Raw genomic sequence first — 24,909 nt, forward strand, 5'->3', positions numbered from 1 at the left:
GGGTTCCATTAGGGCCACTGCTTCAGCCAGTAACTCACTGGCCAGGTGCCTGCCAGAGGACTGGTACTGAAGCTTGGTGGAGCATAGGCTGGGTATTGATGGTGGGCTTTTGGCAGTACATAAGGTTCCCTTTCGGACACCGAGGAGAATTCTTCTCTCGGCAACCACGGGGGAGCGGTACCCGCTTCCACCTCCATACAGTGACAGGGCTTCAGGGACTGGTGGTGTCCTGGAGATCGGGATGCTGTATCCTGACACACCCTGTTCCCTCCTGCTTCCAGACGCCGGAGCTGGTAGGTGTCCCACTGGCGCTGGTGGAACCAAGAGAGAGATAGAAGGTCCCTAGCTACCTGAAAAGCCTCTGGAGTCAACGGTACTGTCAGTCCACAGGCACCGTAGTGGCCTCCTGGTCTCAGCGGAGAGCCCTGTACCAGGCTTAATGCTCTCAGGAGTTGATGGTGCCGACATGGGTCCAGGGGCAGAAGAGTGGCCAGGCCTCGGTCTCACTCAACAGCCTTCTCCTTGCTTCTCTCTCACCTGCTCTCTCGGTCCACTGCTTCTTATGCTTCTTCCTCAACACCGGAGATGGAGAACAGTGCTGGGAAGAGCTCATTGCAGTGGGAGAACTTCGCACTGAAACCAAAGTACTCAGCACCGAAACGGAGAAGCTCGGCTCTGAGGCAGGTCTGAGAGCAACTTCCATGGGGATAGCCTTCAGTCTGATGTCCCCGTCTTTTTTGGTGCAGGGTCTGAAGTCCCAACAGACTTGGCTCTTGTCCTTCATGTGAGTTTCACCCAGGCACTTTAAGCACCTGGAATGCAAGTCACTCTCGGGCATAGGCTTGCCACAGGAGGCACAAGGCTTGAAGCCTGGGGACCCGGGGCATGCCCGGCCACTGGGGCAAAGAAGTCCCTCACGATAGGAAATAACTAACTCTACAATCACACACACACATACACACACAAACTTACTTGAAATATAGACACTACACTATGATAACTATGAATGTAGAAAAACGTTAAAAAACCGCTAGGAAGAAGCCTTTCCAAAGCAAGAAGGGTCATACCAGCAACCGTCATGGGCAGTAAGAAGGAACTCGGTGGGTACAGGGCTGACAGCGCCCCTTATACCAGCACACAAGTATGTGGCTCCTGAGGGCGCCAGAGCCGGCCCAACGGATACCACTAAGGGAAAAATCTCTGTCAACAGTGCAAGCGGCACACCCACACCTAGCGTGGAATGGACATAAGCAAGTACTCGACGAACAACAAAACATTACTATGCTTTCTTTAGCAACAGCACACTAGAGGGGGGAAAAGTCGGGTTTCCCTCCCCCCATCCCTTTCTCCTATAGGGCAGAACCATCAACATTAAATCAACAGCTATCAATAAGGCCTGCTCCCTAAATACAGACCTAAAAAGGAATAATAAAATACCACTTAACGCATACAGTATCCTTAGTCCATTCTGAGAAATCACTACACTGAATGCTTCTTTTCCAAGGTCACTCTAAAAACATAATAGGTATTGAATTTCATTTCCCCCATATGTCCCTTAAACTTCTAAACAAAACCAGAGTTAGAATGAGTTTAAGTAGGCAATATGGTATGCAATTTTTGAAAAGCAAACAGAAATTTAATACAACAACAACTTGGGTCCCCATGAAATTAAATTTCAACACCAAACCTGACAGTAGTGCAGTCTATATCTAGGACTTTGGGAATGGAGGGAGAGCGAAAATCAAGGTGTGGTGTTAGCTCCTACCTCACCAGTAATAGTAACCGACAACAGTTTTAGCCTGGTTCAAGGGACAGAATAGAATTCACTTCACGTTTGCATAGCTGAACTGACAATACTGCTAAGAGAAGTAAAAAATTGATTACATTAATAAAGTTAGATGTACACAGCAAGCAGAAATGTCACATAAAAATTAGCTTTTTTAATATCCACATTTCTGACTTCATGCTGGATATTTTCCATGGTTTTCTGGCCAAATATTAGCCACATATCATTGCAGTCATATTTTCAGTTCTTCTAATGTTTTAATTGCCGCTCTATAGATTGACACTAATTTCTGAGTCGTAATTTGACATTTAATGTTGGTTACTATGTTAGTCAGTAGTAAACTGTTTAGAATTCAAGATGGAAACTGAGTTGTGTAGACACAGTATACTCACACAACTGAAACCAATGACATTTTAGAATTAGTTAGGAAGAGACACAGTGCAGCTTGATTTTTTCAGATCCTAGATGAAGACAGCAGTGTTGGCAGCTTTGGGATGGGAAGAGGTGGGAAATAATCTTTTGAATTGTAAATTGAGCTTGTTTGCTACGATCCTGCAAACACTAATTCATGAAAATAATCACAGTGACTTCAGTGGCACTACTGATGTGAACAAGGACTAGTTGCATGACTAAGGGTTTGAGGATCAGGCCCTGAGAGGAAAAAATATTATTTCAAGATCAGATGGCAGAGTGAAAAAGAAGAAACATGGATTGCTTTACACAAACTCTAGTGTAATTATGGAGATTAAGTTAATAATGCACAGTGGAGGTATAGCGATCTATTAAAAAAAAAGACATTTTCATTACTTGTAGTTGAAATATTCAAAATGATGTTTGGAAAGTTTCTCAGAGGTCTAGTTCTCGTATTTATGCAAAAAGTTGAAATTCCTACATACTGTGCACCATGTTATAGTATAAACTTTCATTATGCCTACTTAATTCTAAGGGCCTATAGCAAACTGCAAGCTATGACTCCAATCCTGTAAACAGATTCCCTGTGGGCTTAAGAGTGTTATGGCAGAGATGATCAGTTTACAAGAGTAGGACCCAAGTGACTAGGTTATTAAATCTCTAACTGACATCTGATTTTGATAAAAAATATGGGCAAGAGTTATGTCTGTAGTCTTTTAAAAATGAAGAAAGAAATTCATTTACAGGTTTTACCAGTGATACAATTTTGCAGCTGAATTTTTTTTTAAACAAATATTTTCTGCACTGCATTACAACTGGAGTAATCTGCATATTTATTGTGCTGTACATGATAAAAACTAAGCTGCATTCTCCCCTTTAGGTGCCTACTTACTACCCATTAACGTTAATAGGATATGTATGTGCAGGGAAGAAGACAACACTAAATACAAACAGCTGACTATCATTAGTCTAGGCACCAACCTTTTGAATGATGAGCAATTTTCTCATCATCTAGTTACTGTATCATGCAGCATTCTTCGTCTGAGCAGACCATTAAGAACTACTACAAGATTGTTGAAATACGATTCTGAAACCTTTCAGAAGTTTATGACATTAAATCTTGCACAATAACCAAATCTAGAAAAACTTTTATTTTTCCGAGTAATTAATTGTGTAAGCAATGTGAGATATTTTCAAAATTCATCCATTTAAAAAAAAGCTTCCTACAGCACAGCGCTTTTACTTCCCAATATAACTTTTATATTCTTCAGGGTAGAACGTAGCTCATGCAGCCAGTGAAGGTAAGAGAGACACTGATAAAAAGTGTAACTCTCCACTAGAGCAGTCAAGTGATTAAAAAATTAAATCATGATTAATTGTACAGTTAAACAATAATAGAATACTACTTAAATATTTTTCAATATTTTCTATATTTTCAAATATATTGATTTCAATTACAACACGGAATACAAAGTGTACAGTGATCACTTCATATTTATTTTTATTACAAATATTTGCACTGTAGATAACAAAAGAAATAGTATTTTTCAACTCACCTCATACAAGTACAGTAGTGCAATTTCTTTATCAAGAAAGTTGAACTAACAAATGTAGAATTATGTACAAAAAAAAACCTGCATTCAAACATAAAACAATGTAGAACTTTAGAGCCTACAAGTCCACTCAGTTCCACTTCTTGTTCAGCCAATCACTCAGACAAATAAGTTTGGTTACAATTTGCAGGAGAAAATGTTGCCAGCTTCTTGTTTACAATGTCACCTGAAAGTGAGAACAGGTGTTCAAATGGCATTGTTATAGCTGGCGTCGCAAGATATTTACGTGCCAGATGTGCTAAAGATTCATATGTCCCTTCATGCTTCAACCACCATTCCAAAGGACATAAGTCGATGCTGATGACAGATTCTGTTTGATAATGATCCAAAGCAGGGTGGACCGTTGCATGTTCATTTTAATCATCTGAGTCAGATGCCACCAGCAGAAGGTTAGTTTTCTTTTTTGGTGGTTCGGGTTCTGTAGTTTTCACATTAGAGTGTTGCTCTTTAAGACTTCTGAAAATATGCTCCATACCTCATCCCTCTCAGATTTTGGACGGCACTTCAGATTCTTAAACGTTGGGTCGAGTGCTGTAGCTATTTTTAGAAATCTCACATTGGTACCTTCTTTGCATTTTGTCAAACCTGCTGTGAAAGTGTTCTTAAAACAAACATGTGCTGGGTCATCATCCGAGACTGCTATAACATGAAATATATGGCAGAATGTGGGTAAAACAGAGCAGGAGACATAAAATTCTCCCCCAAGGAGTTCAGCCACAAATGTAATTAATGAATTTTTTTTTTTTAGAGAATCATCAACACAGAAGCATGTCCTCTGAAATGGTGGCCAAAACATGAAGGGGCATACAAATGTTTAGCATAGCTGGCACATAAATAACTTGCAATGCAGGCTACAAAGGTGCCATGCAAACGCCTGTTCTCACCGTCAGCTGATGTAAATAAGAAGCAGGCAGCAGTATCTCCCGTAAATGTAAACAAACTTGTTTGTCTTATTGATTGGCTGAAGAAGAAGTAGGACTGAGTGGACTTGTAGGCTTTAAAGTTTTATATCATTTTGTTTTTGAGTGCAGTTATATAACAACAATCATCTTCATTTGTAAGTTACACTTTCACGATAAAGAGCTTGCACTACAGTACTTGTATGAGGTGAACTGAAAAATACTATTTCTTTTATCATTTTTACAGTGAAAATATTTGTAATAAAAAATAATAATATTAAGTGAGCACTGTATATTTTGTATTCAGTGTTGCAACAGAAATCAATATATTTGAAAAATGTAGAAAAACATCTAAAATATTTAATAAATTTCAGTTGGTATTCTATTGTTTAACAGTGTGATTAATCTTGATTTTTTTAGTTCATGTAAGTTAACTGCGATTAACCGATGGCCCTACTCTCCACGTATTTAAACATACTGTATAACAAAAGAAGAGAGAAATTTGTTTTAGTTTACCTCTCACCAAGGTAATCTCCAATTACAGTTTTATTTAGTCCTTCCCCTTTATAGAGGAACTGTGCAATGTCTTCTGGAGTGTTCTGCAGCAGGTCATTTTCTAAAAGAAACTGGATCCCCTAGGAAAAGAAATTTAAGAGGAAGAAGAATTATGTTTCCTTTCACAAACATTTATTTGAACACTGTCCAGGATATTTTGGGATGAATACACAGAGATATACATATCCATACCATTTGCCACATAAAAAAAAATCTGTAGATTAAATTAGAGAAATCATTTATCTTTCAGGTAACGAAACTAGACGTCTGTTCAGTCAGGTAGGTAATTTCTAGAATTAATTTACCGATCAGAAGAAGGAATTCCTAAGGTTGGAGACAGCAGATGGCAACTTAAATTCCTTAAAATATAGAAAGATATTTAATTGAGTAACTATTCCATATTGGCCATGGGAAGCAAACTGAAAGGGGACTTAGCATTTAACAACATTCATGTCAGTCCATGTTACTGCATTAATATCTGGCAGAGGGCATAATCTGTGAGATCACATAAAGAGAGATACAGAGATAACACAATTTACTTATCATCATACTACAAGATAAAGCATTTGTTATAATTTGCAATACCATGACTGAATGCATCAAGTCATTAGTTGCAGTAGAAACTATGATTTGAGATAATCCCATTTTGAGAATTTATGGGAAAATTTGGCATTAGGATGGTAATTAATTTCTGTCCCTGCTTGAACTAAACTATTGAAAGAGAGGATCCCATCATGGTGCTTGATCCAAAGCCCAATGAAGTCAATGAGTCTTTCCATTTCATTTAATGAACTTTCAATCAAGCTCATTCAGAGATGGGCTGAGGAAACAAGAGAGAGTAACCCTACAGAGAGTCAAGAGATAGGAAGGTCTTGGCTTGTCAATTCTCAGAGGCCTTTTTACCCTTTGTACTTCCTAAACATTCTCATGAGATACAGACTCCTTAATATACAGTTTCTAGGGAAATCCAGAAGGCTTTCTGCAAAGAAATGAGGAAAGGACATTTTCAAAAACTGCATTAACATCATAGAAGTCTTAAGGAATAAAAGGGGTGCTGTGTTAGCTCTTAAAAGGATACTCAAGTCCCAGACAGATATTTCTGCAAGACAATATTTCTCTAACAAAATGTCTTAATTTTTCCATTGCTTTCACAAAATTTATAACAAAATGTTGGGAGCAAATAGCAATGGCAGCTCCATACAACTATGAGGTCCTGAATTCTATCCGTATGTGGAAGAGTTCACTAAATTATTAAAATCTTTGCCAACACATCCTGAGATTCAATTTGTTCCTTTTAGAGATAAAAGCAAAAACCTTTTCCATTTCTGTAAATGGATATTTTTTATTGTTGTTCTCCTCCAGACTTGGAGGACATCCATCATCCTTGAAAAGGTGGGAACAGAGAGGAAGAAAAAATACTGTACTACTTCTAATTTTACCTTCCACTGTCCAAGCCATTAGTGAAAACATGAAAATATTCTTGTAGTTGGTTGATTTAGTTTGTTTTTGCAACAGTACCCTTATCTGCCTGGTAAGAAGGATGAGTTTGCTGACAGCAATCTACTTTAGGAGGGCAAACCTATTGCCATTCAGCCTTGAAGCCTTTTTTTTAAAGCGAGGAAGACCATTCACTCTCTTGAAGTTTTGCCATTGGAAAAACTACTTTCATTGTCGTGACAAAACACTGATGTTTATGACTCTCTTTTCAAATCACAGAGAAAGACACATGATTTCATTCCAAAGAAAATATTTCAGTTTTATCTTGTAGTAGCAGTAGCTGCGCCTTCTCAGACACAACAATCCCCCTGAACTTTGCTTGATAGTTGGATGTGCTGACTACTTAGCTAGACAAAAAGATGCTCCAAAGAGGAGTAAAGGTAGGCAAATAAATTAACTTTTTGCTTTCAAGAATAAGTTTGGTACATATCTGAAAAGAGCACTATAACAATTAGGAGATTATTCCAAATTAAGAAACAAATAAGATTCATCAGGATACACACATTTTCAGCTTTAAAAAACAAACCACCACTGAAAGCCATAAATCTGTCAAGCACAGAAAATCCTGTAGGAGTTCTAAAGGATGCATTCCAGAGGTGTCATAACTGTGGAGTTGTTAAAGCAGTGTTGATTTTTTTCCCACTTAAATCAGGATTAAAATCACTACCATACTTAAATAATTTAATTTTGTCTTTAAAATGTAACACCATAACTCTTCAGAGGATGATCGAATTTTCTATACTTCTTTGGTCAAAAGACTAAGTTTGGCAAAGGAAAGATTTTAAAATGAGCCCTTTAAAAAAAAAAAAAGTTTTTAAATCTCTTATAGCTAGAGAACCAAAGTCCCTATAAACTCCATTCTCTCTCACTCTCTCTCTCTCTGATACACACACACACACACACGGGATAGGATAATTTTCAAAGTTTGAACAGAAACACATGAAATAGATTTTAGAGTAGCAGCCGTGTTAGTCTGCATCAGCAAAAAGAAAAGGAGTACTTGTGGCACCTTAGAGACTAACAAAATTATTTGAGCATAAGCTTTTTGGACTAAAATACACTTCATCGGATGCATGCACTGGAAAATACAGTAGGAAAAAAAAAAATATATATACACATACACACACACAGAACATGAAACAATGGGATTACCATACACACTATAATGAAAGTGATCTCTTAAGGTGAGCTATTACCAGCAGGAGAGATAAGCTTTTAGGTCTGTAATCGAGTGACCAGGGAGATTGAAGCGTCACTTGATTACAGACCTAAAAGTCGCAATATTACAACAAAAAAGCCTTCAAAAACAGACTCCAACGAGAGACTGCTGAACTGGAATTAATTTGCAAACTGGACACCACTAAATTAGGCTTGAATAAAGACTGGGAGCGGATGGGTTATTACACAAAGTAAAACTATTTCCCATGTTTATTTTCCCCCCTTACTGCTCTTCACACCTTCTTGTCAACTACTGGAAATGGGACATTTTGATTACGACTACAACAAGTTTTTTCTCTCGCCTGCTGGTAATAGCTCATCTTAACAGATCACTCTCGTTATAGTGTGAATGGTAACACAAGATTAACAAGTTCACTTTCTTACAGAAGCTAGAATAGGTGAAAACTTCCTTTTAGCAGAAAAATTATGCAGAAAGGCCATCAATTCAGGATATAGGCCTTCTAGATCTGATAAAGTAGTTTATTATAAATAACATTATTTCAATATATGCATAGTACCTTACAGAAGGCTGAATGCAGTTATGTGCTGTCTTGTTTTTTTTCATTACAAGTATGTAACAAGTACAGTAGATTCATCATCAGATAATTTTGAAAGTATACAGATAATGGCTAGGGGATATTAGTTATAATCTCCAGAACAGGTCTTAATGTATCTATTTTAACTGAAATATAAGGACATCTCATCAACACTACCCTAGTCTTCATGAAGCTAATCAGGTTTCTTAGATCTAATAATACCTCTTTTCTGCACATCCAAATCCTCAAATTACCATCCACAGAAACAGTCATCTTAAATATCCTGCAAACCAGGACTCAATTTCATTTTCTTTTGTAGCAGAAAAGAGGTGATAAACAATTAAGAGGCAGATAGACAGGAAGAGGAGATCTGTCTGGGACAACAACAGAGTCTGGAAGAAGTGGGTCAAATAGACCACTCAAATACCCCTGACTCCCACTCTAGACTTTGTCTCTCTCTGTACTGCTTTAGCCTCTGTTAAAGATAGCTGTATTAGTTTGCCTTCTGTACATAAAACACAATTACAAAAATGCATTTATACATTCACTACAAATATTAAATATATTCTTCCTAGACAACTATTAATGACTTCAATTAAATCAGCTTTGAATTTCAGTTTATATTTTAGAGTTAATCATAAAGTTTTATACCTCCCAAGGAGAACTGTCTTTCGAGATCCACCACAGACAACATGTATCAAGACCCAACTATGATTTCATACTTCAAATTCGCATACTATGGTGCTTTTCATACAAAACCCAAAAGTATTTTATAAACTTTACAGATATAGAGCCCTGTTCACATGAGATCAAAGCTAAACTGGCTTTGAAAAGATATACACAATAAAACCATGTAACTGCATCAAATGAAACAGTTTTCAAATCCAGTTCAGGGTACCCATGGAACAAATCAGCAAACAGAGTCAAAATATAATAAACTGTTACCCACAAAAGGTTCAATTAGAATGGGTAACAGATTAGCTGGATTTGAAAATTGCATAGCGCCAATGTAACCAGGAGTTCGCAGACACACTGAATAGAGTGGAACCCCATCCAATAAAAAGATCATTCTGTGGAGTCATCTCCCCTTCCATTTGTGATCACACAATTATTTCATTTATTTCACATTCCTGATCATGCAGAATGCTTTCTCTCCTATTTGTGATCAAAAACAATATTCTTGTCCAACAATAGCAAATTACTTCTATGGAAGAGCAACATTAAGAAAGTATTTAGTGTATTTTTATCTCCCTTGAATTCAACATAGCACTTGCAAAGATAAGCCAGCACCATGTGACTATCCAGCTCTTGCAGACCACCACCGTTCTACAGACCACAGCTTCAGAGTGCTGATGTAAATCCATTTCCCACAGATAAATAATGATTAGTAGAAATGTGGCCAGGACTTCTGTACATAGGAATAATTTCACCCACCTGTGACATATAGCCATCACTGCAAGAAAAGTACCTGAACTCATTTTTTCAATTTGGCTACAAACCTTCTAGGCAGTAAAACAACAGAACATTTGAAAGCATGACACCCCAAAACAAAAACTGAAAGAAAAGAAAAAAATACACTCACCAAAAGACACAGGTGAAAAAGAGGAAATTATGGCCTATTAATCTAAATAAGATTATTTAGAAGACAGACATTTTATAGGTTATAATAGCTTAAGTAACATACAGAGGTGTTAATTGAAAACACTGCTGTAAGTGAACTATTAAGTCATCCAAATATATTCAAGTTCAACATTCTTGAGAAGGAATTGTACCAAAATCTAGCACAGTGACCCTAAGCTTTAGTAAGGAAGATTTTGGGGGAAAAAATACGATGTTAATATAGATATCATTCAGCTACTCAAAATCCAATCCTAATGAACTCAGAAAGCAACAAACAATACATCAGGGGAAATACACAATGGAAATCAGGAAGGGTAAAGAAGGGATTTGAAGAGCAATTAGCCAGATATGTTAAAGCAACAAGAAATTCTCAGTATATCAGGAGGAGGACACCTGCAAGAGAACTGGTGGGTCCTGGACTATGAGGGGGAAAAGGGAACAATTAAGGAAAATAAAGGACATTGCAGAGAAGCTAAATGATGTCTTCACATCAGTCTTAACCCTAGACATAATATTTCTTCAAATAATAAGCTAAGAAATATTTTTTAAAAAGTGATGACTATGTTTCTACTTGCAATTATTTGTGTAAGTGCTATTTATGAATGCACATTAGCATCTGTGTATATCAGGGTTTCTCAAAATAGGGGTCACCGCTTCTGTAGGGAAAGCCCTTGGCAGGCCTGACTGGTGTGTTTACCTGCCCCGTCCACAGGTCCGGCTGATCGCGGCTCCCACTGGCCGCGGATTGCTGCTCCAGGCCAATGGAAGCTGCCTGAAGCGGGGCAGGCCGAGGGACGTACTGGCCGCCGCTTCCAGCAACTCCCATTGGCCTGGAGCAGCGATCCACGGCCAGTGGGAGCTACAGTCGGCCGGGGCAGGTAAACACACCAGTCCGGCCTGCCAAGGGCTTTCCCTATAAAAGCAGCTACCTCTGTTTGAGAAACCCTGGCATATATAAATGTATTGTTTTATATGAGCTGTTAATTGTGAACACAAGTTAAAAAGCCAGGCAGGAGACTATATAACAAAGGGCTCCAAACTTCTGACCAAACTGTAAAATAGTTTTAGGACTGAATTTGGCACATCAACACAGAATATCTCCATCACGTGTTATCAAGTCTCTGTGCAAGCGTGCTACAATGAGTATACTGACAGACTTACCTACTGTATTTAAAATTCTGACTAAAAGAAAGATGTTTGCTCTAATAGATATACAATTTACTATCATTCTTTTCATTATCATTGTAGTAAAGGGTGGACGCAATTAGATTCTGGGCCCATTTTCATGATGATTTTGCAAGGTCATAACAGTGTCCTGATGAATGTTTGGGAAGTTTTAAAATGCAACGTTTAATTTAACTTTAATTGATTACCACCAGTTTGGTCTGCATTTGCCAAAAACAATATCATTAACAATAACTTAAATCCTAACAAATACAAAGTGTTCTACCTTCTTAGGGTCCATGTTGAATTTCTTCCTTCCCATAGCTATTTGCTTATTTCTCTGTGTAGTTTTGCTATCCATTTGGAAGACAAAAAAAAAAATTACCAGCTGCTCTTGCTGAACGCAATAATTTAAACTCTCTGACTTTATTTATACTTTCAACTTTTTTTTGATATTTTATTTTTATATAGTAGAAAAAAAATCATAGTATCACAAGGCATTTACTTCCAAAAAGTGACAACCAAAAATAGTCTGTTATTTAAAATCATGTTACAAAGAGAACCCACTAATTATCACAGCTTCACAGGATCACAGGTATTACCTATGGAAAAAATCAGATCACTAAGTCCAACTTTCTGCATGGGCAAAATAAAAGCTGTATGATATCTAAATGGATTCTGCAGATCTTAAAAAAAGCCAAGCAAAGATTTATAAATATCCAGTTTTTGGTAACACAAGCGATTTTTGTTTCCTGTTCCTGAAACACCTTTGCCAGTATTTTATTACTGAGTGGAATGCTTGCCAGAGTTACTTACCTTTCTTCTACACTAGTCAGATTATCAATTTCTGTCATAACCTCTGCTATTTCAAATTTTAACCTCTGCCAAAAGAAGGAAAAGAAAGTAAGTTAATCAACCAGTATTAAAGCATTTTTAAAAGATATTAACTTGGTTTATGGCAGAGTGAATGTGATCAAAGTAGATTTCATTTTATTTACAAGTCAGCAGAGCTGTGAGAGAATTGCATAATCAGGGCTTGCTAGAATCTGGCTTGAATTAGTATTAAAAAAGGGCAGAGCCCTCTATTCTAGCTTGAAAACTCCATGTGGAAAAGAGAGGCTCTACTGAAAATCTTACTTGGGACATCCTAATAGTAGTATGACTAGATTAGCAAGGAAAGTAAGGAGGAGAAGGCCACAGATCATGTGCGAAGATGGTGAGCTGAAGATATCACACTTTTCTAGACGTGGTCCCTATTCTTCCTTTTATTACTGGCCTTTGCAAAAATGAATCATAATGCAGAATGGGGGCGGGGGTTCTGCAATAAATAGCAGTGGGATTTTTTGTGCTATCCAAACAGGAATCAATAAAAGTTGTTGCCCCTTTAGGATATATGGTTTGAAGTTTACACCAGCATTAATTCATACACATACATTTGTATCTTGTCACCAGAACTCTACTGGGCTCTCTTGTCACTGGGCTCTACTCAGACCATTAGATCCAAAAAACTCCTCCCAAAAGCAACTTATGCTGAGATTCTGTTCTCAGTCCAAAATTCTCTGCTTAGGGCCGTCTCTCCTGGCCAATGATGCCAAGAGCCTAATCTTTCATAGTGTATTTCTCTTATCCTTTTTCATAGTCTCATTTCCAATACAAGTATTATTTGTAAGTTTCAGCATGAAAATTCCCTGCTCCAATATCTCAGTTCACTACTTCCCACAATCATCTCCAGTATTTCTGTATATGAAGTATTAACTACACAAATGAAGTGTATGTAGATACACACAATGTATTATACAGATTCAGGGTAAAATTTTCAAAAGTGCTTGAATGACTTAGGAATTTAAGGGCTTGTCTACAAAATTAGTTTACAGCAAGCTGGGGTGTGAATCTAGCCCGCAGTAGCCTGCCATGGACTAACTATCTGTTTGTACCTTCTCATGCACATTAATAATTCCTTAATGTGTTTTAATCTATTCCTCTTTGAAACAGGACTAGTTACATCAAAGAGCATCAACAAACTGTTAATGTGTGTCAGCACAGTGCACATGAACAGTTAGTTTGCAGCAGGGCAGTGCAGAGTAGATTCACCCCCCAGTGTGCCATGAAATCATTCATGTAGACAAGCCTTACGTCTCACTGAAAGTCAGTAAGATTTAGGTTCTTAAATCACTATGTAAAATTTTCACAAGTGCTTAAATAACTTAATCTAAACTCAGATAACTTTCAAGTCACTTAAGCACTTTTGAAAATGTTACCAAACAATATATAATTATAAATACACCATAACATATTGCTATAACATTAAATGTACTGAGGTAGTCTTCTTTGCATCTTTACCTGACAGATAAATAAATTACCTCAATATCATCAATTAGTTCTTTTTTCCTGCGACGAATGTTTAAAAGTTCTTCTCTCTCTTCTATGGAGAGATCATCCGGTACTGAAAATAAAGCAAATGTATATACTATTATCAATCGCAGACAAATTAAAGATCAGCAGTAACTATTAATTTGGCTAAGAAAAGCAATTTTTACAACAAACTGCTTTAGCTAAAAATATGAGGAAAAAACTGGCATATACCCATTGTTACTGAACTTGCACTTTATAAATCATAACTAAGCCAATTAATTGAATTAACATCACCCTCAAAAGATTCTAGCATTCAAAGAAAGCAATACAGCTGTTGGGGACTCATTATCATATAAGGGGTCTTATGACTTAGGTCTACACTTACGTGGCCAAATTCATAAAAGAAATCATTGGAATTATACCAGTGATGAGCCAAAGTTGTTCATATTTTTTAAAAAGAAGATGCCTAAAATTACCCTAGGTAGGTTTACAAAATGTACTATGACTTGTAAAGTATATACATTTATCACATCTTCAGGAAATAATTATAATATTTATATATAGGCTCCTTATGGACACGTGGTCTGAAATCAGTCCCAGAGTACAGGACACAATTCAGGATTAAATTTTATTTGATTGCTTTGTATGCAGGTACTGTACTTGCAATACTGCTGGCATCTTTACCATCAATTACTTTTATCAGCAGGTAACATTTTTATTCATTACAGATAAGGACAGAATTGGAAAACATTTAACACAGCATCTCATATATTCAGTGTTTTACAATAACATTTAAAAAATAGTTTGCCATATTTAAAACAACTTCTCTCAACTGTTTACTTAGTTATATTGAAATAAGAGTGCTAGCCTGCTGATAAAAGTAATTGCTACTGAAGATGCAAGCACAGTGCTTTACATATCTGCAGCTGAACCTCAGCCCACCACTACTTCCCCTGTTGCCCTTGTCTGGCAGGCAGGAAACCTGAAGTATTGCTCCAAAAAATATCTCAGCTGTTTTCTGGGCAATCAGATTTTTCCGTGCCCATCAGTAAGCATCCTAGGGCATGGGCTGCATCTCATTTGTTTGTACTACACTAAAGATATTGTCAGTGCTCAATAAGTAACAGTATTCACATTTCTTTATGTATTGTGGTTAACAGTTTGAATGCTAGCTGTTCTCATAGAAATGTTTTTGTTTTAATTTAGATGACAGAGCAGCTTGCCTCACAAGCTCAGTAAAACGCAACTATTACAATAATTAAAAAGGGTTCTACACCAAGTGAGATGTGTGACAAATGTAGTAGTTTTAAATGGCAAAAGCCTTCTCTTTTTCTAACGTACATGCATTTAGCAGGCTACAGAGACAAACCAGAAACAAAGATTTAGGTTTATTTTTAAATATATTTGAAATTTGAAATATATCTTCTTCTGTTAGCCAATGGTCAAGCTCCAATTGTAAAAGTTCGCTATTTTTTTTATATATATATTCTCAATAGAATACAAAATTAAAATGGCAACATACGCTATAAGCCAGTACTAACAAGTGATCTCATTTAATGTTCCAGGTACAAACAAGGATTACTTTCAATTTAGAAAATGGTCAAGTCTTCTGTTTTTTCCCTATATATTTCTCACTGGAAACCCATCTCCTCTTAAAACATTTTCTCAGAACAGATGCTGACACGTCTGAAACACAGGATCATTCATTTTACATCAGGCTTTACAAAGAGATGTACTGTCTTTTACATACAAGTCTTAAGATTTAGAACAGCCGAAAACCTTGAGTTTGTTTAATAAGCAGTCTAAACACACACACGCACACATACTCTTCAGCTTAAGTTATTTAACTGATTTAGACTAATAAAAATGAAATGAAATGTTATATAATCTCAACTATCAGAAAGGACAAATAGTGCAGAAAATTCAGTTTTTTAGCTGGAAAATTCACTCAAGTCTCCCTAGAAGTGTTTTTGCTGTGTTATATGGTTCCTCATTTTTATAGTTTGCTGAAACATATACGAAGTTAGGAAGTCACAGTTCCAGTAACAATTCAAAGCATTAATTAAATTTTAAATTAATGAAATCTAATGTCTGCAATTTTAATTCAAACAGTATGAAATATTCAGATATCCTTCACAGCTACTACTTTTTCACAGTAAATTACAAAATCATTGCATTAGCTGCCTTTATGAGTTCTTTACACAGCAGAATGTTGTATTAGTCTTGTTACATTTTCTCTTTGTAGTTTCATGTTGTTTAATACTCGACTGAGAAAGTTAAAGAGTTAAATCGCCACTGAAAACTAATTAAACTTCTACTTTCAATTGACAGGTGTTATGCCTGTTAAGTATTGTAGGTTCAGGGTGTCCAGCGAAGGGGAAAAAATTACTCCATTATTTTTGTAGAACCTTCAAATACAGTATTTCATTTCTTCTTATAGCTCTACAGCAGCAATATACAGACACACTGTTCCCAGACACAGACACATCCATGCTTATATGATTAATGATATTGTCACACAAGAAGAAAAGTAAACCAAATGGATTCATATTGTTTTCTGCTGCACTGAGAATCACAAAATTATCCATTTGCTGGATGGAAAAGGAGAAAAATCACCAGGGAAAGAAGATTCTAAACAGGGTAGTTTAAGGCAGTGGTTCTCAATTTATACAGCATTTTATGTATAATATAATATACTGCCAGCAGTCCTGACCCTGGACCCCAGATCCACACTGCATGGGGCCAGCTGGCTGCCCACCCAGACACCCAGTGGTTGCACCAGAGCTTGCAGGGCCAGGTGGCTGCCCTGGAGCTTGCGGGGCTGGCCGGCTGCCCCGGAACTTGGATCCTGCAGGGCCAGCGAGCAGCCTTGATCCCAGACTTCCGGCATATCTTGTCTTGATCCCAGACATATGCGGCAGGCCAGCAGCCTGGACCCCGCCTTGCCAGGCAGCTGGGAACTTGGACCCTGCCATGTTGGCCGACCTTTAGCACACAGCTGAGCTGGGCCGGGCCACAGCAGTGTGCTAATTGGGCCACATGTGGCCCATTGGCCACTGGTTGAGAACCGCTGCTTTAAGGCATGTCTACACTGCCCTGCAGTTCAGATTAAGGGGGTGCGAATAGCAGTGTACAGCAAAGTGCTGCACTGTAACTCCACTGTGTGGGCACTGCAGGCACAAATGCAGTAGTTCCTGCTCAACCACAGACTTCGGGCAAGTCAGTTAGGACTTGTCTAGACAGAGTGAGTGTGGCAACTTGGGTATAAATCTACAGTGCATTAGTATGACACACACTAACAGTCCCTGTGGATCCTGCTACAGCACACTAGGAGTATCCCATCAGAGCAGATCAATGAGCACTACCAAACTTTTTAGTGCATAGTGCACAGACAGACAGTGCATGGCAGGCTAGCACATGCTTGCACCCTAGCTTGCTACACATTCTCCATCAAGACAAACCCAGAGTACCCCTGTGTCTCAGTTCCTCATCTGTAAAATGGGAATAATAGTATTTCTGTACCTCAGGGAAGGGTTGTGATAAATGCATTAGAGACGGTGAGGCACTCAGATACTACTGAAATGGGAGGCCCATATAAATATGTAAAATTAGATTAAATTAATTAAAATGTTTATTATAGATAAAATGTCATTTTCAATGTGAGAAACACCAAAGTAGTATGTCCCTCTGATATCATTCAATTCAAAATAATTAAAGTTACACACACACAAAAAATGTGCAATAGTACTAGCTAGATCAAAAGTCACCATAGTGTTAGAATCTTCTCTGAACAAAATAGCAGGCAAATCTAGTTAAATTTTCTTGAAGGTGCCTCCCACCATTATATCGGCACCACAGGTTGTGCAAGGCAGAAAGTCATTTATTCTGGAAAGATAGCAGAGACCACTGTGGTATCAACTGCAAGTGGAATCAGCACCTTTAATAAATTCCCATTTATAAATAAATAAAATTGCTGTTGTGCTTAAAAGGTTTGAAAATGTCATTGAGATTTTTGGTATGTGCCTTCACAGCAAGCTGACTAAAATGATTCTATAAGTAGGCTCCAAATCCACTGTTAGAAATCACAGAATACTAGGGTTGGAAGAGACCTCAGGAGGTCATCTAGTCCAACCCCCTGTTCAAAGCAGGACCAACCTCAACTAAATCATCTCAGCCAGGGCATTGTCAAGACGGGCGTTAAAAACCTCTAAGGATGGAGATTCCACCACTTCCGTAGGTAACCCGTTTCCATGCTTCAGTGCTCCTAGTGAAACAGTGTTTCCTAATATTCAGAACAGTTACAGTCAGTAGACCTCAATTACTCCCAATAAACATTCTGTTGTCAAATCATTGCAGCATGTCTAAATAATCCACATACCTTTTTGACCTATAAACCAAGAGAGACAAGGTGGATGAGATAATATCATTTATTAGACCAACTTCTATAAATGAAACAAACAAACTTTCAAGCTTACACAGAGCTCTTCTTCATCCATCTTGTCTCTCTATTATCCTGGGACCAACACAACTACAACACAGCAAACAATGTAAATGAAGATGCAGTCAGATAAGACTGCCTTAAGCAAGCAGTATTCTGGGAACATTCTATAGTTGAAATTCTGTTAACTAACACATGTTCTTCCTTTTTAAACTTAGATACAGATATGGAACTATAAATAGGCGTCTCTCAGAATACAAAATTACATCTTCTTCTGTATTACTCACTACTACTCATTTTCTAGATATCATCTATGAGTCATTTCCAAAACATCTGAGGTTCAACAATTCTGAACACAACGTACACAGAGTGGGAGGAATGAAGGTGTCCATTTAAATAATAAAGTCAAAAAAAACCTTCCTGGATTTTTTGATGGAAAAAATATTTCAGTATAATGAGTAAACTACAACTATCACATTTTGAGGTTATCTTCAAATCTTTACACAAGGGCAATTTTCCATGTTAGTGTGAAAGACATTAGCTCGGATGGAATAACTTGTTATCATAAAGAATCAATCTTGCAGACTAGTAAATGTGAAGTCAATATATTAACTAAAATTTTATTGAAGACTAAGAAGGTTGTTCACAGCCCAAGCTATATGCTTAGCCAGTTACTAAAGAGAAGAAGGTAGATATACAGAAAATACAGAGGAGCTGAGACCCTATAGGTTAGAGTTAAATATATATTGGTCTTTTAAAAAACAGTATAGCGAATTTTTTTAAAATCCATTTGGCCCATCTTCCCTCAAATCAGTTTAACTAATTTTAAACACCTGACGTAAATTTTCCATAAGTAAAAACTTTCAACATCATAGGCAGAAAAAAATACCAAAAACAGGACCCTTCATAAGTTACTTCAAATGACAGTACAGTTTTAAATATAGATTTTTTTTTTAAGAGCAATCATGTAATCAATCCACACTTTTGTAGTTCACTATAGTAACTCCATTGGAGACAGTGGTGTTTTACACTGCAATTTGTATTACAAATACCAAATTAAAGTTTGAGAGTGATACCATCATTACTACACATGAGAAAAAACATAACCAGAAGTCTCTAGTCTTTAGAGACTCGCATCAAATACACATTTCTCTCCACAAGCCCGACTAAAAAGTGTGAAAACCAAACCACCAATGTTTTTTGAATGCTGACAACTTAAAATGCAATAGCATCAAAATAAATGGAATCCATAAGTCACGTGCAAGCCGCAACATTTTATATTTCTGTTTGCCAGAGATTTCCTTCAACCATCCTTTGTACCTGGTCTCTCTAAAGCATAACTTCTTGGAAAGGTGGTGAGATCTTGTCTTAATACTTATTTCGTAAGCACCTGAAAAACTGCTGGAGCTATTCAAATATTAGCTGTTTAACTGATCCATTTTGGAGAAAAAAAGCTTCATAAAGCTTTTTTGCACATAAAGGAAAGAACTGCAAGAAAAACACTTCAGAAATAATTTGAGAACAACAGTCTGTATTTCAGTACCCTTGAAAATGCAATATATTCAATACAGCTGTGACTACAGAAGAATGTGACACATACCAGTAGGAGCAAGAAAGCCCCAGAGGCGAGAGACTACTAGGAACACATCCCACTACAGAAAAGAAAGAGTAGATTTCTTTTTCTAAGCCCAGATCTTTGATCTCACCATATTCTTCAGCAGCAAAGATAGAATCACTTCTGGCATATTGATGATGCCATGCAAACAGTCTGGGGTGGATTCTTTAGTTTAGCAAATCCTACTTGTTGGTCTGTTTTTCAGCCTTCACTCACTGGCTGAGATGTGAGAATGCAACCTCAAGGCGGGAAGGCTTTATCTGGACTGGTAAAAAAAAAGGATATAGAGCCTTCTTTAAGGATCTCCCATCCTTTGGGAATTGGGAGGGTAAGCATCACCTCAGCTGGTGAGCAGGCTGGTGGGGGTCAGGTAAGTCACTATCCCATGTGCACCATGGGGTGGGTATATTACCCCTGCCCAGAGGTGAATGTAAGCTGGTACACGCCAGTAGGGAGGACCGGTAAGAAAAGGAGACTCACTGAGGGAGGGAGGGAGAGAGAAGCCTGGTCCCCGCATAAGAATAGTTTAAACTCAGCTGTTCCCTGATGGTTCAGCCCCCAGGGCTAGGTTTCTGGCATTCTTATTAATTCCACTCACAGTTGCTGGGGGAAGGGGGTCGAGGGGAGGGTGTGTTTGACCATGGCAGGGGCAGTCCTTGTCTGCCTCCAGGGATGAGGGGATCTCTCCTACTAATATACACAACAAATACAAGCATTTGGCTGCACAGCTTAAATCCAGAGCTAATAAAAGCAGGTGGAAGGGGAAAACTCACTGTCACACTGGTTTCTCATCTCCTCCCTCCCTACCCTCCAGCCAGGCTGCAGACAAGGCTCTGCATTCCTCCCCATTCCCACCCCCCAGCAGGGGTTTTCCTCTAGGCTCTAGCTTGCAGTAGACTGGCTGAGATGCATGCTGCTGCTGCCTGCAAAAGAACAGTTTAAACTCAGCTGTTCCCTGTGCAGTTCAGTGCCCAGAGTTAGGAGCCCTTTCTGGCATCCTTGTTAATTACACTCCCAGTTGTTGTTGGGTGTGTGTGACCACGGCAGGGGTAGTTCTTTTCTACCCCCGGGATGAGGGGATCTCCTAAACACAATCAAAATCAGGAACCATTTCCAAGTTCAAATCTATCCCATTCCCTCCCCAGCAGAAGATCATGGTTGTGATGCCCAAACTGCTTGCAGATCCTCTTTGAAATATTACTGTTTAAAAAAAACAACACAACAAACATGGAGAACATGGTGGAAAGATGTGTTATGATGATTAGGGTTTATTTTGGGCAAAGCAATCTTGTTAAAGCAACTAAAGACATACAGGGAAAGCAAATAGCCCCCACAGACAAAACCATAAAGGAACTGGAGGGGAACACTGAATATTCAGGGAAATTATTGTGCCTCCTTTGAAAGAAATAGTAGTTTTCATTTCAATCCACTTTCTTTCTATATTGATTTAAACACTTAAAATGTCCTTAGGACATCGGGTGCAATCTCGGATCTCTTTTTGTTTTGTCCTGCCTGCCTGCAGAGTGCAGAGGCTGAAATTGACAAAACTTTCTCTAAATATCTTGTATATTTCAAGAAGACTATTCCAGTTGTCCTTCAGTCACCCCTGACTTCCCCTCCCACCCCCCAGCAACCTCCCTGGCTGGCTGGCTGTGGTTTTTGCCTTGGTTACTTACTCCTTGGCAGACCCAGCCCAGCGGCACCTGCTGGCTCTCTGCAGGCAGCAGCCCACAGGGGCCGGTTGCTGGGGTCGCTGCTGGTCAGTGGCAGGCTGCAGCTACATTGTTTGTGACACATTCATACACACACACACACAGAGGTGAAAGTAAGCCAGTACAGGCCAGTATGGCGTACTGGCAAGAGCCAGTACGCTGTGCCAGATTGCACCGGCTTTCGCTGCGGGGATTTAAAGGGCTCTGGACTCCCCGCTGCAGCTGGCAGTCCAGAGCCCTTTAAATCCCCTGCCCACGGCTCTAGCGGGTTGGCTGAGGCCAGATTTAAAGGCTCTGGGGTGCTGCGGCTGCAGTCAGCCCAGAACCCTTTAAGCCCCCCGTCGCCGCTGAGATTTAAAGGGCTCAGAGATCGCCGCCGCTGCAGACAGCCCAGAGCCCTTTGAATCCCGGTGGCAGCTCCAGTGGCCGGGCTGGGGCCAGGATTTAAAGGGCTTGGGGCTCCCCTCAGGGGCAGGAGCTCTTGGCCCTTTAAATCCTGGTCCCAGCCCCGCAAAGCTCGGGGTTCCCCGTGGCAGCCAGAGCCCCGGGCCCTTTAATTTGCCCCTGAGCACCTCTTCAGCTGGGAGCCCCTGGTTGATTTAAAGGCATTGGGTCTCCCAGCCACAGCTGGTGCCTCAGGGCCCTTAAATCTTAAGAGGCCACGCCCCTTCTGGATGAGGCCATGCCCCCCTCAGGACTCCGGGGTAAGTCCTGTAAGTTACTTTCACCCCTGCCCCTTTGGCCTGAGCCCTCTCTTATGCCCATTTAGTAGCTTCCACTCACCTCCCCTTAGGATTAGCATAGAACTAGGTTTTGTGGTCTGTTGTGGGCAATTGTACTATTTGCTTTTTGGGGGACTGGAAAGGAATTTTCCCCTCATAGACAGATGGCCAAGGCAGGATGGTTCTGTTTGTTTGTTAGTTGTTGGGGGGGGGTGTTGCTTTCACCGTAGCAGCTCAGGGCCCCTTGCAACAGGTCAGGAGGTAAAGTTAAAGATGTCACAATTTAGCAGGTGGCCAGTACTGGTACTTGTTCCACTTAGGGTCCTGTTTTTTGGTAAACCGGAATTAGAAGTGGAGTTTGTGGGAACGCAGCCCCTAAAGAAGCTAGGGCTCCTAACGTATGGTATAGAGGAGACAACCCCCTTTCCCCTGCCCCTTAACCTTCATTATAGGAGAGGTAAGGTCGGGTCTCAGCAGTGTGCTGGGACCAGGTGTGCAGAAGGGTGGGGATGATAGCAGCCCTCCACCACAAGGAAATGATGAAGAAATCATGACCTGTACAGCATGAACTTTTGCTGGTTAGTTCTCAGATAAGTTAAGTAATAAAGCTGCGAACTAATTAAACTATGTCTCTTATATTTGGCCTTTCTTTCTCCCTGTCCAGGACAGTTGTGCCCTGCTCCCCCTTTAACTGATTCCAGAGTTAAGTCTGTGAAAGGGAAAGTAAAGTAAAACAGAGATCCTACAACAACATATGAACCAGGAACAGACAGAACATGAAATTATGCCCAATCCAATTTAAGAGGCAAAATAAATTATAGGAATCGTGGACTTAACTGGCATCATTTTTCTGAAGGGTAAAGGTTTTCCTTAATACTCTTCCTAAAACCCATCTCCCTCATAAGAGAGAAATAAACCCAAAACTGCTGCAGTGCTATGTTAGAAGTTGTATCTCCACCCCTAGTAAAAAGTGATCAAACAGATTTTGAGCTAGCTATAGCAGCTGATATTTTAGTATAGGTATATTGACATTTACAATATGTAAGATCAATAAGCCCTTCCTTGTCCAAAAACTACATTTGTACAGTATCTATTGGCCTGATAACTGTATGCCGCATGGAAAATTAATATGTATACAGCTGTTGGAACAAAACTGGCCATTCCAGTCCATTCCTCTGAACAGATATTCTCAGGGTGGTCTCTCCCACTCTCATCCCCCTTCAATTCTATTAAATCAAACGAGTATTTTCAAGCTTTTAGACAAGATGTATAAACAAAAGCTGCGACCACACTTGTGGTCATTAATGACTCCATAGACATTTTCATAGGAGGATAGCATCCTAGACAGATTCTATTATGCAGACAGAACACGATTTCCCAAAATTCCTCCTGTAAACTTAGCTGGATTTCATAGCAGTCTTCAGTTTTTGTCCTTGACTGTTGTGTTGCAATACTGTATGCCGTTTAACAGCTGCTGTCTTCCTTCCTTATCCTAACAGTGGCCACATTGCAGTTGTGGATGAAGATATTCCTATATACAGGGAACAATGCAGCATGCCTTTCACATGCCAAATTACCATTCAGTCAATGGGAAAAAGGAATTCAGGAATGTGTCCACTATACTATGCGAAAGTACAAAGAGCACTGCAGAACCTAGAACAGGACCTGAAACTCACAACCACCCATTCATATTCTATAACTACTAGACAATGCTCCATTACAAGAAGTTGTTGATCACCTGTTTAACTCTGGGGGGAAGGAGATATTTTAATTCTTGTTATAAGCATCATAATCAATCTTTATTAGGGTTTGTTTAAGTTTTTCATATGGCCAGATAGTGATCAAATTAACATTACTAGTCAAGCAGCAGGGAGAGAGTTAGTAGCTCAGAAGAGGTTGGAAGGTCAGGGTCTAGTAAGGTTGCTTTGGAGGAAAAAAAAAAAAACCCCAAACCCCCCCCAAATAACCTCACTACAGCTTTCTCCACTCAGAAAAGAACCCACAACCCACATAACTTCACAAAATGACACAGAGAAGCTAAAGTAGGGCAGCACCCCACAGTGCCCACACAGTTCAAACCAATTTTTAAGATGGTTTTGGCTTATTATCATAATAATGGCTTCTCTCTCGCTCTCTTTTTTTTTGGGGGGGGGGAGGATAATACTGTGGGTTTGGGGGAGGTTTTTTTAAACCAAGAATCAACACAGTAAGAGATGTACTATAGGTTTAGTCTAACTTGAAGGCAGGATGTATTTTAAAGAAGAACCACAGCTGTGATCTTTCTTGAGAATTTACTAGGCATGGGACAATGTTACTACTGGAGACAGAGGATTAGTATTTTGCACTCCATAGAAATGGCAGATGAGGTCAGTAAGAACCTAGCAGTTACAATATCAGTGTGGGTTTTAAATTTACCATTTAGAGACTTTAGATAAATGGTGAGGCTGCCCCAAAATGAAGCTTTTGGGCCCAGGGGGACAAAAAAATTTTTTAACAAGAAGTAGTAAATTACCCAGAGGGCTTGCCTACACTACTGCACAGGGTCGATCTAAGATATGCAACTTCAGCTACTTGAATAGCGTAGCTGAAGTCGACATACTTAGATCTACAAACCACGGTGTCTTCACTGCGGTAAGTTGAGAGCTGACGCGCTCCTATCGACTCCGCTTGTGCTTCTTATTCTGGTGGAGTACCAGAGTCAACGGGAGAGCCCTAGTGTTTCTATACTAGAAGTGATAAATTGACTCCGCTGGACAGATCGCTGCCCACCG

General features: G+C 39.1%; 1 protein-coding gene across 2 annotated transcripts in view; it reads right to left on the bottom strand.

Annotated features, from left to right (window-relative positions):
* Positions 1-24,909, bottom strand: part of CYTH3 (cytohesin 3) — an 89,336-nt gene that overhangs the window by 29,525 nt on the left and 34,902 nt on the right. For both annotated transcript variants that reach the window (XR_007776163.1, XM_050966755.1), the window contains exons 2-5: positions 13,660-13,742; positions 12,116-12,180; positions 11,586-11,652; positions 5,226-5,344 (exon numbers count right to left, since the gene is read on the bottom strand). Coding sequence is in view for 1 of the 2 variants with exons in the window: in XM_050966755.1 (XP_050822712.1) it covers positions 5,226-5,344; positions 11,586-11,652; positions 12,116-12,180; positions 13,660-13,742 (334 nt within the window). In the remaining variant the exon portion in view is untranslated. The remainder of the gene's footprint in view (positions 1-5,225; positions 5,345-11,585; positions 11,653-12,115; positions 12,181-13,659; positions 13,743-24,909) is intronic.

Source organism: Gopherus flavomarginatus, chromosome 9, assembly GCF_025201925.1.
Source record: "Gopherus flavomarginatus isolate rGopFla2 chromosome 9, rGopFla2.mat.asm, whole genome shotgun sequence".
Classification (NCBI taxonomy): domain Eukaryota; kingdom Metazoa; phylum Chordata; order Testudines; family Testudinidae; genus Gopherus; species Gopherus flavomarginatus.